Source organism: Gekko japonicus, unplaced genomic scaffold, assembly GCF_001447785.1.
Source record: "Gekko japonicus isolate JY-2015 unplaced genomic scaffold, Gekko_japonicus_V1.1 scaffold1285, whole genome shotgun sequence".
NCBI lineage: Eukaryota > Metazoa > Chordata > Lepidosauria > Squamata > Gekkonidae > Gekko > Gekko japonicus.
The window spans coordinates 460047-472187 of record NW_015166459.1 but is presented as its reverse complement, the minus strand read 5'-3'; the positions used below and the strand labels follow the sequence as shown (position 1 = coordinate 472187).

General features: G+C 45.6%; 1 protein-coding gene across 1 annotated transcript in view; it reads right to left on the bottom strand.

Moving 5' to 3' along the window:
• LOC107111131 (sideroflexin-1-like) overlaps positions 1 to 12141 on the bottom strand; it is a 44839-nt gene that overhangs the window by 3936 nt on the left and 28762 nt on the right. Inside the window, exons 8-10 of the mRNA XM_015412052.1 lie at positions 10637 to 10686; positions 3339 to 3388; positions 2226 to 2273 (exon numbers count right to left, since the gene is read on the bottom strand). Coding sequence (XP_015267538.1) covers positions 2226 to 2273; positions 3339 to 3388; positions 10637 to 10686 — 148 coding nt within the window. The remainder of the gene's footprint in view (positions 1 to 2225; positions 2274 to 3338; positions 3389 to 10636; positions 10687 to 12141) is intronic.

Below are 12141 nucleotides of genomic sequence, written 5' to 3'. Positions count from 1 at the left end.
CTCTTCTTCTTCTTCTTCTTCTTCTTCTTCTTCTTCTTCTTCTTCTTCTTCTTCTTCTTCTTCTTCTTCTTCTTCTTCTTCTTCTTCTTTCCTTGGGGGTGGGAAGGTGAAGAATAACCTAACCTGTGGGAAGGGGCTTCCTACTCAGTCTGGAAGAACAAACTAGGAAAACTTTGACTAGAACACAGAAAACTATGGAATGGTAGTGAGAAGAATGAGAGATGCAGTTGCAAAGGGTGTGATGGAATTCCCTCTGCAGAGACTGATTAGTCAGAAAGCAGGGTGTATTCCTAACCAGAGTCACACCTTTCCAAGTCTATTGAAGTCAAAGGGCTTACAAGGGTGTAATGGCCTTTAGGTCTGCATTGTAGATCTTCCTTTTTGAGGTGGGGGGGATATCAGCAGAAGGATATCCTTGAAACAGAAGACCAAGCAGACCATCAGTAGATCACCCTGATCACCTCTCCAGCAAAGGAACATCTTCTATTAAGAGAGAACATGCTGTTGTCTCAAGTGGTGGGAAAACTTCCTGGAACAGAAATGCACATACTCCTTCACTCATAAGCAGATTCAAGGACAGCTCTTATCAGAACTACGGCTTGCCCATGGTCATCCAGCAGCTGCAAGTGGAGGAGTGGGGAATCAAACCCGGTTCTCTCAGATTAGAGTCCACGCACTTAAGCACTACACCAGACCGGCAAACCATCAGTAGATCACCCTGATCGCCTCTCCAGCAAAGGAATGTCTTCTATTAAGAGAGAAGATGCTGTTGTCTCAAGTGGTGGGAAAACGTCCTTGGAACAGAAACGCACATACTCCTCCACTCACAAGCAGGAGGAAAGGAGAAGAAAAGTTACCATGGAGAAAAAGCATTCATGGCCCAACACAAAACCAGGGCTAAGAGAGAGGCTAATTTGCTTCCTAGCCTAGGCAAGGACAAATTCGGGGCACAGAATTCCCCACCTTCACAAAGCCGTTTCCCAACTTTTTGCTTCTCGTGTTCCAAGGAAGAGGGACATCCAAATTGTGGACCGTCCCTCTGTTCATATCCAGGAAAAGGAAAAAAAAAGAATAAACCTCACAGGAAAGGCCGAAGGGAGAAAAAAAAATTAGGAGGGAGGTAAAACGACAGAGGCACAGTCTGAGTGACATTAAATAAAAAAGGGCAGACCGAAAGAAGCGGTGAATTGTTCGAGGGACAGGAAGAAGTACCCTTCTGGTCTCACCCTTCTAGGAAAGTTGCAGAGGAGGGACAGAAGTATATAGATCCCAAAGAGCACTTCGGTCGGGGTCGCTACATCGCCTCGCGATCCCGGGCCCGAAAGAGGCCAGGCTTGCGGCCACTAGGGCCAGGTCCTTTTCGGTGGCGGCTCCTATCTGGTGGAATGAGCTCCCGGAGGAGATCAGGGCCCCGCGGGACTTGTTGCAGTTCCGCAGGGCCTGCAAGATGGAGCTCTTCTGCCAGGCTTTCGAATAGGAGCCGCCGCCGCTACCACCACCACCACCAATGGGGACAGTTTTACAGCACCGCCGGAGGTCAAATGGCAAATAACATCAGGGGGCCACAGTAACCTCCCCTGGAATGAAAAGGGTATGTGCAATATGGAGAGAGGGTTTTAGTCACGCGGGATCCTTGGGCGTGGCCCACGTATAAATTGTTTTAAACTGTTTTATTGTATTTTATTGCACTTTGTGCCATATGGTTGTAAGCCGCCCTGAGCCCGCATGCGGGGAGGGCGGGGTATAAATAAAATTAAATAAATAAATAAATAATTTATTTATTATTTTCATTTATATCCTGCCCTTCCCACGGGCGGGCTCAGGGCGGGCAACATCATTGAAACAAATACAGTTTCAGTTTAAAACATTAAACATTAAAACACAATGGTTGGTAGTGGTAGTGGAAGAGAGAAAAATTATAGGGGCCTGAGAAAGGCAGTGACCAGACCCTCTGGATGCCCAGTGTGAGCTGTACTAAGAGCTTACTAATCGCCAACTACTTCCTGAAGCTTATGACTTGGATCTTTTTTAGGTGCAGACAGGTGACTTCTGGCTGAACTGAGGAGATTTTTAAAAAGCAGGGCACATGTCTTCATCTACTTCTGTGGGTTACTTTGCACAACTGCCGCTCTTGCCATAGAGACAATGACAGCAATCTTTATTAGAATGGTCCTTGAGCAGCACAAAACGTTAACAGAAACAATACTATGAAAAACATGCAGTACCTTTTTTGAGGAAATAATGCACAGCATAAAGGGGTTGCAAACACCAAACTGGAAAAGACAAACAATAACTTAAGTTACTTGCAGCAATTGTCCTTAAATTATAAGGCAAGTCTCCTTTGGGGTGGATCAATGGGGTTGCCTGGGCTTTGTTGGAAACAACCGTATATCCCTTTACCACCCAATAAGTGCAACACCATATCCCTTTTGCTCATTGCCAGTGTTAGGAGGGTTGGGGTTAGGGAGGCATTTCTCAAGGCTTTTGTTTCACTTCAGTCTCTGGTCGAATCTGCATTTGCATTTTTAAATCAGCTTCGTGCTGCTGTGACGCCGTCTTTCTCTATGCTTGTTTGAATGTTGTTTGGAGAAGATTCATTTAAAGCAGTGTCGAGGCGCAATGACAGCAGAGCCGCCACGAGAGGGCGATAAAGATATGCAGACATACAAAAGTATGCTAGCACTGTTGAGGTGTGAAAACGAAACCAAATGTAGGCAGCTTTTTTTAAGACGGAGTCAGAAGGCTGGGACACGGGTGGGAAAGGCAAATGCAGATTCAACCTCTCTCTCCTAACGTGACCTTTCCATCTACGCATGCTGTGGACCTACATGGCCTTTCTCCTCAATTGTTTGTTTGCTCTCTTTGACCCCAAACCCCAGATGAGGTCAACTAGATATCTGAACCTCAATCCTGTCTTATCTTTGAGGCCTGATTTTTTTCGTTGCTTTTTTTGTTTTGCCTTGCTCCCAGTAACTGGTTCAGAAAATGTTATTACTTCACTTGCTCAGTGTTATTTGCCCTACGCTTAATGAGACTTGGACAGTCTCACTAGTTCAGAGTTTTTGAGTCTGTCATGTAGTGTTAAAACTTCGGGCTCTTCTTGTAGCAGGAGCTCCTTTGCATATTAGGCGACACACCCCTAATGTAGCCAATCCTCGAAGAGCTTACGGTAGCCCTGTAAGAAGAGCTCTGTAAGCTCTTGGAGGATTGGCTGCATTAGGGGTGTGTCGCCTAATATGCAAAGGAGTTCCTGCTACAAAAAGAGCCCAAAAGTAAACATTGTGTGTGTGTGTGTGTGTGTGTAAATACTCAAACAAGCTTTGAATTTTTTTACTCACCAAAACCCAACTAATCCCACTTGAATGGGGGCACTCATCCATGGGAACCGCTGTGTCAAAAACAAAATGGTAAATGGTGTAAACATGTTTTTACTTCACTGCATATACACTGCTGGAGATTTTGGATAGAGCCCTTTTTTGGGGGGGGGGATATTTTTGCATTTTGTGTGTGCGTGCGCGTGTGCGCCCGTGCCTGGAAGTCATGGCGACCTCTGGCAACTCCCACTGGGGCATGGAGGACGTTCAGAGAAGTGGCTTGATAGCCTGCCTCTCCCTCCCAACCCTGGTATTCCCTGGAGGTCTCCCTTCCAAGTACTCGCCAGGGTCGGACCTGATTAGCTTCCAAGATCTGATGAGATTGGGCTTGCCTGGGCTATCCAGGTCAGGGCCAATGTTCCCTCTAAGCTGTAGCGTTCTACTTTGTGAGCTACTGGCACTAAAGCTGTGAGCAAGTGATTTGGCTGCTGCATAAATTAGTTTGCTCTGGAGCCCATCCTTCCTGAGCTGAGACAGAAATGTGTGAGCCGGAGGCTAAAAACCTGTGAGCTAGCTCACACTAACTCAGCTTAGAGGGAACACTGGTCAGGGCTGGACAGAGCACTTTTAAAAGATGAGTACACAGTCCAGGCAAAATTAAATATATGGTTTACTGTTTGGCAACTGTCAGCATCGCTGACTCTTAGGGCCTGCCGTTAACAATCTTCTGTTAATAAAACATCAGCAATTTATTTAATTTATTTATCAACACTTATATCCCGCCCTCCCCGCGAGCAGGCTCAGGGCGGCTAACAGCATTTGGTACAATGCACCAGATCATAAATGGAGCTGCGGTGGCTCAAGTGGTTAAGACGCTGAACTGCAGGCTGTGGAAGGTCGGTAGTTCAGCAGTTCGAGACCCGAGTGTGCCGCATGACAGAGTGAGCTCCCGTCTCTAGTTCCAGCTCCTGCCAACCTAGCAGCTCGAAAGCAAGAAATGGCAAGTAGATAGGTACCACTTCGGTGGAAAGGTAACAGCGTTCCGTGAGCCTTGGTGTTTAGTCATGCCAGCCACATGACCACGGAAACGTCTTCGGACAGCGCTGGCTGTTCGGCTTTGAAACGGAGATGAGCACTGCAACCCTAGAGTCGGACTCGACTGGCTTTTGAGCAAGGGAACCTTTACCTTTACCTTTTTATGTTTAGATTACAAACATCTAGCCAGAGAAGTATCTCATAGAGTAACTGAGGCATCCCTTTGTCTCTGTAAATATGAACTGTGGCAGGAATATATTGTTTAACTTTGACATAACAGACATAAGTAATTGCTCAAGGAGACTGTCCAGTTTTTACTTGTGCATAAGGCAGCTGAGTAATCCATTTGCCACAAGAGTTACATGTAATGCCCAAATACCTACAGAACTGTACATTACTAGAGTCAAGTACACTGAAAAGTTAGCAGTAGGAGAATCTCTTGTACTGATGCTATTTTTAATTTGTATAAGTAGCTGTGGAGTTTTCAGGATGGCAAAACTGTACACTGTGCTACAGATCAGAATAGCAATGGGATAGTTAAAATATTCTATGCAAAGCAAAGCAAAAATAGGTAATCCCCCTGTTCTATCATAACTTGCAAGGAAGCTTTCTTGCAAGCGGGAAGATCAAATATTTTCAGGGGAAAAAACCCTTTATTAACTTGAAGCATTGGTACAGTCCAAAAGAAGGGAATCTTTTTGGTAATACGGTACATAATGCACTAACTGTGAATGGCCGTAGGGAAGTTCAGACTTCCATGAGTAAGTTGCAAAGGGCTATAAAGCACCAGAAGACATACAGAGCTACTGTTTTGACACAATTTTCAGTATGCCTTACTCTAAGGGATAACTGCTTCAGATCATTTATGGCACCTCAGATGATATGTACTGGAATTTGGAACAGGGCAAGAGAATGTATACATCTATGGTAGAAATGGAACACAGCAAGACAGTTTCAGGGGATTATTGAAACAATATAAACAACGTAAAAAGACTCTGTTGCAAGCTGCATTTTAAATTCGCAAAAGAGTTTTGGATATTTGGTACAAAAAATTGTAAAAAAGAGAATCTCAGAGGAAAGATAGCATGCCTACAGAATGTAGTTACCTGTAGGTGGCCTGCAGCGCCATCTACCGCCCGTTAGTTTTTATACTTTCAGAAAAATTCTGATACCACAAATGCCTCCAACTTATTCTCATTCTCTTATTTTTGTCCATAAAGAATAGCTTATCTCTAGGGTTGCCACGTCACTTACCTGGCAGTGGGGGAGACCCAGTCCGGGTCCGGGAGATTCGCTTGCACGCACGCACCTGGAAGTGACGTCATCACAATGGGCGCGTTGTTGGCTGACGCTCTAGCAATCAGCCTGGAAACTCTATGGTACCATAGAGTTTTCAGGCTGATTGCTAGAGTGTTGGCCAACGATGTGCCTGGCGCAATGACATCACCTCCGGGTGACGTCATCGTGCCGGGCACGTCGGCCCGAACTGGGCACTTTGGGGGCGGGGTTCCCCCCCCAGCCTGATCCAGACTGGCGGGTTGGGGGCCCTTTCGGTGGGAAAACCTCCTCCCCCCCAGAGGACTTGGCAGCCCTAGCTATCTCAAAAAATTAAAATGTAAAAACTATGAATTGTTTCACATAGTTTAAATCCTGGTTACTGTTACATTATCAAACAAGTTTGCAAAAACTAATATAAAAAAGAATAAGAATTCTAGTTGGAATTGAATGGTAATAAAACTGACTATTCAGATTCTGTATGTTGGATTCTTACTAAAACCAAGTATTCATGCCAAAAGACATACAAAGTTTACATGTAATTGAGTGAACTAGTTGGAATTGTACACCGCAGCCAATATGCACAATTAAGATTTTTCAGTGAAAAGCATCCCCCTGAATTGCTGTTGAAATTGGGAGCAGTATAGTTAAACACTTAATGGGAAAATGGAATGAGCATGGAATGATAGCTTTTGTACTGAAAGATGAGAGAGAGCCACGGTGGCAGAAAAATGACAATTTATTTTCTTGAAATTTTTGGACAGCAGATAGTTTTCCCTGATAGTTCCAGAATGTTCTATAGAAGTGTACATTTAAGAAAACAGTGATCTAAGAAAACCAACCTTGATTTAAGAAAACCTTGATGAAAGGCAATGAAAGAGAAAATTTTTTGCAGCAAATACAGATGATTGCTTTATACAGAAGGAGAAGGGAGAGATTATTTTTAACGAAGAGGAAACAAGAGTATGTTTGAAGAGTTTGACTGAGAGATTACGCACCACCCTGGGGCAATGAACTACAGAACAGTAAGCCTATGCTTTGGGAAACTTAAGAACTGAAGACTTGTAGAGAACACAAAGTCTCTTGCAGTGTACCCTCAAAGCCAAGGCTCTTTTTGTAGCAGGGACTCCTTTGCATATTAGGCGACACACCCCCAATGTAGCTAATCCTCCAAGAGCTTACAGTAGCCCCTGTAAGAAGAACTAATGAATACTCTCACTGGAATGTCTCCAAAGCTACAGTCCCCAGATTTTCCATCTGGGGAGGTTTGGCTTCCATAATTCCCAAATTCCCAGTGTCACCAACCACAACATGTGATGCCGGTGGACCGAGTCGATTGAAATTGAATCCAACGAAGACGGAGGTCCTGTGCTTGAGTTGGAGCGGGTCGGAGATACGTATCCCACTACCGACCTTCGGTGGGGCACCATTGGTGCCAGCGCCAAAGGTTACGAGCTTGGGAGTGCTCCTGGATGCTTCAACAATGGAGGCCCAGGTGGCAGCCACTGCCAAGGCGGCCTTCTACCATCTATGGCTGATTAGGCAGTTGGTTCACTGCAACGCTCTCTACATGGGGCTGCCCTTGTCTCAGATCCGGAAGCTGCAGCTAGTGCAGAATGCCGCGACCAGGCTGTTGATGGGACCCTATCCAGCCTGTGCTGGAGGACGCTGTGACGGGACCATATCCAGCCTGCGCTGAGGACGCTGCACTGGCAGCCTATAGTGTACTGGGTTCGGTTCAAGGTGCTGGTTCTAACCTTTAAAGTAGGGTTGCCAAGTCTACTTACCCCTCGCAGCGGGGGAGCCTCGCCGGGCTCCGGGAGTTCTCGGCGGAGGCGCGCGCCGGCAACACGTCACCAGAAGTGACGTGCTACGTACTCACGTTGGGGGCGTGGCCCAGATCGTCGGGGGGGGAACCCGCCCCCAACGTGAGTGGTGTGGCTGCGTCACCTCTGGTGACGCAGTTTCGGGGGCAGAGTTCCCCCCGGGGCCCGATTCCGCCGGGGCAGAAATCGGGCCTCCAAAGCGGGGGATTCCCGGCCCCATTTGGCAACCCTACTTGAAAGCCCTATATGGTTGGGGGCCTGCCTACTTGAGGGACCGCCTTTCCCCGTACGTGCCCCAGAGAGCACTGAGGTCAGGGTCGCAACACCGGTTGACCCTCCCTGGTCCGAAAGAAGCCAGGCTGACTATTACCAGAGCCAGGGCCTTCTCAGTGGCGGCCCCACACTGGTGGAATGAGCTCCCGGAGGACATCAGGGCCCTGCGGGACCTTTTACAGTTCCACAGGGCCTGTAAGACGGAGCTCTTCCACCAGGCTTTCGATTAGGAGCCGCCACTGACGAATGTGCCCTGGAACATCTTCTGGCCTGGGACCCTAATGGATGCTATGACTACCATTGGGCTGATTTGGAATACCGCCATCATTAGCGTGTCTTTTTCATCTGTTAACTGATGTTGTTTAATTTTGTATTGTATTTTTAACTCTTTTATAACTCTGTATTGTTCTGTGATATTTTAATCCTGTTAGCCGCCTTGAGCCAGCGTGTCCGGCAAGGCGGGATACAAATAGAAACAATAAATAAATAAACGAACTGCTGCCCTTTTGTCCACTGTCATGAGAAGTACAAAACATGTGTTAACTGAGTCCCATCTCTCTCCATGGCTTAGATATGTAGAGGAGAAACTCTCTACGATGGGAATATCCCCGAATTACTTAGCCCCCTTTTCAGATAAACAAGCCTATGCTATTATTAAACAAAGATTTCTCGACATCGAAAGGCAAGAACTTAGGGAACGCGCAGCCAGCAGATGCTCCCCAAGTAGGCTGGGGACTTTTGACATGGGCTCTACTGCGAAATATCTGTTAAGTTTAACAGCCTCACACCATCGCAGAGCATACATGCTTGCACGCTTTAACGTTCTGCCGTCGGAGGTACCGCCAGATACCATATGTAGACAGACTTTGTCCTTGTTATCTAAAAGATATAGAATCCACTACACACACCATACTTCATTGCCCCCTTTATAGGGATATTTGATCTGGTTTTATTACTCCATTTCTAGAGGGTAAGAGCCGGCATTCTGATTACTCAATTGTTCACTTTCTTCTGTTTAATTCTAATTGCGAAATAATGGAGGCTGTTACAAAATCTTTATATTATGCAATCAGAAGACGAGGCTTGAATAGCCAAGTGTGAGTGACTGATGCGTCATAGTATTCTGCTGTATTTCCATGATGTCTTGTGCTTTCAATGCCAATAAAGGGGTTTTTTGTGTGTGTATAAAACATGTGCCTGTGCGTAAGAAATGGGTGCTACACATCACTTGTAGGCAAACTGCAGATCAATCCATTTTTCTGGATATTGCTATGGACCTCTCCTCAAACAAAACAAGGAAAATTTTTTGCTGTCATTCATGTCGTCCACAAATAGCTTTCTGCATGAAGCATCTTGCCATAGGGAACAATATGAAGCAACTTTGATGTGGCAGCTGTTGCACGTGGACACGACTTGATTTAAATCCTTGCACTCACTTGAGAGCTTTGAAGACCAAGGTATGCATTTGCAAATATCTTGACTATTTACCACACATGCTTTAATCAGCAGACAACCCCCTTGTTACTGGACACGTGGATCTAATTTTCCCAGCTGAATCATTAAATGGAGAAACAACGGCTGAGGGGGTGACATGATCGAGGTTTATAAGATTATGCATGGGATAGAGCAGGTAGAGAAAGAAGTACTTTTCTCCCTTTCTCACAATACAAGAACTGGCTGCCTATAGCATTCCGGATTCGCTTCAAAGTGCTGGTGCTTACCTTTAAAGCCCTACATGGCCAGGGTCCGGCTTACCTGAGGAACCGCCTTTCCCCATACAGGCTCCAAAGAGCACTTCGGTCGGGGTCACAACACCGCCTAGTGACCCCAGGCCCTAAGGAGGTCAGGCTTGCTGCCACAAGGGCCAGGTCCTTTTCGGTGGCAGCTCCTATCTGGTGGAATGAGTTCCCGGAGGACATCAGGGCCCTGCGGGACCTGTTACAGTTCCACAGGGCCTGTAAGATGGAGCTCTTCTGCCAGGCTTTCGAATAGGAGTCACCGCCGCCACTACCACCAATAGGTGATCGCAGAGCAGTACCGCCAGGTTGGGCTGATTGGTCACCTGAACATCGTGGCACACGGCATCCCTCTCATTGACCCCAATGTGATGTACATTAGGGAGTGAGCATACTAGTCGCGATGGATCCTGGGAGTTGTCCACTGTGTTTAAACTGTTTTAACTGTATTTTATTGCACTACGTGCCTTAATTGTTTTTAACTTGTGGTGTTGTATTACACCTCTGTGTTTTGTAAGCCACCCTGAGCCCGCGTGCGGGGAGGGCGGGGTATAAATGAAATAAATGAAATAAATAAATAAATAAATAAACTCGTGGGCACGCAATGAAATTGCTGAACAGTTGGGTTAGAACAGAAAAAAGGAAGTACTTCTTCACCCAAAGAGTGATTAACACATGGAATTCATTGCCACAGGAGGTGGTGGTGGCAGCTACAAGCATGGACGGCTTCAAGAGGGGATTAGATAAGCATATGGAGCAAAGGTCCATCAGTGGCTATTAGCCACAAGGTATAGATGGGAACTCTCAGGCTGGGGCAAGGGATGTTCTGTATTCTTGGTGCTTGGGGGAGGCAACAGTGGGATGGCTTCTGGTGTCCTGGCCCCACTGCTGGACCTCCTGATGGCACCTGGTATTTTTGGCCACTGTGTGACAGAGTGTTGGACTGGGTGGGCCATTGGCCTGATCCAACATTGGCTTCTCTTATGTTCTTAACCTTTCACATCTTTTCTAATTGTACGCACAAACAACAGTTCCCTGAACAGAACATAAAAAATAACTGGAAATGTAAACTCCTTGAACTATTCTCTGCCATATGAGGTCAGTTTACCAAAACAACATCCTTCTGGTAATTATCTGTAATAAGCAAATGAGTAGATATTTAGCAATATAGGCTTACCTTTAAAAATGCCTTCTTTTCCAAAGTATTCATTACGAAGGGGGGAATAGCTATGAAGTAAGGAAATAAAAGTCACATGGTTAAAACTTAACAAATCATATCTAGAAGTTTACAACAGTATATTCCTTGATAGACTTTCTTCTGCCATGAGAAGGGGAACAAGATGTGAGACTGTGGTCCTGATCAGACGGGTTTTTAGATCAGCGCCAGGCATGAGTGCCTGGCGGATTTAAAGGTCATGGCCAGACAGCAACATCTGGGAAATGTGCCTGTTCCGTGAGCCTCCCGTTTTGCCGCGCTTCGGAGCTGTACTTAAAAGATACTAGTTAAAATCTGGAGTTTTCGCTTCCCGACAGGCCAATTGCAGACTTTCCCCCATCTGATTATTCCAGCGCAAAATCCTCCCGTCGGGATGGTCTGATGTCAGACCAGCGCGAGTGGGCACCATTTTAAAAACATTCTTAGCGATATGCGCATAAACGTGTAAATGCGGGACAGTCACGGAGCTCCGCTCAAATGTTCCGGACAATTTCATGTTTCTAAATGGACCGTGAATTTTATGAACTGCATTAATTAAAAAGGTACCTAGAGAGAAGTACCACTGGCGGTGCTTTAATCATTCAACTCCGCACATGCGCAGAAAAGCAAGTACACATTGAGGTGCGGATGCGCATTCACAAACAGATTTTTTTTTAAAAACCCGACCACGCGGCTCCTTCAGGTGGATGCTGTCTAGACAATCCACCACGGAGTACGCGCGCAGTAAGGAGAGCTGACTGGTCATGCAATGCCGGATAAAAAAGATCAGGATCAAATTAGAGCCAGGCCAACTGTGGTATTAGCTGCCCATCTGAACGCACCCTGTGAGGAACATCATTCCCCAAAATCTTCCTCTCCAAGAACAGAGTGATCCCTCACCCTCACACAACATGTGCTTTCTCCCTTTATTTGGCACCCAGTTGCTTCCAACATTCCATCTCTTCTGGAGCATATTTAGTATGCTTCACAAAAGAAAAAGTATCCCTGATATGAAGGCCAATTAAGCCAGTTTGGTGTAGTGGTTAAGTGCATGGACTCTAATCTGGGAGAACTGGGTTTGATTCCCCACTCCTCCACATGCAGCTGCTGGTGAGACCTTGGGCAAAAAAGAGAAAAGGGAAGAAAACTGAACCTAAAACCTAGAATTCAGAACCTAAAAAGATTAGTCAAGAATAGAAGAGGGCCAACTCTAAAAATCTAATTATGAAACATACAAAAATATACATGTATTTATTCAACACAAATTAAAATAACAAACAAGGCTGTACAATCTCAGGAGAATATATAGTTGACCAGAGAGAAGTACTACTGAACATGTGATTGCACTGGAGGCTTCATTTGTATTTTTGTATTTCTTTTCTTTGCCCAGTGGTTAAACTTTGGAACAATTGTTTTCTGGTCTTTATTCCATATTTTGTATATGTACGATTGTATATATATTTACATATCAGCCAACATGTTCTGTT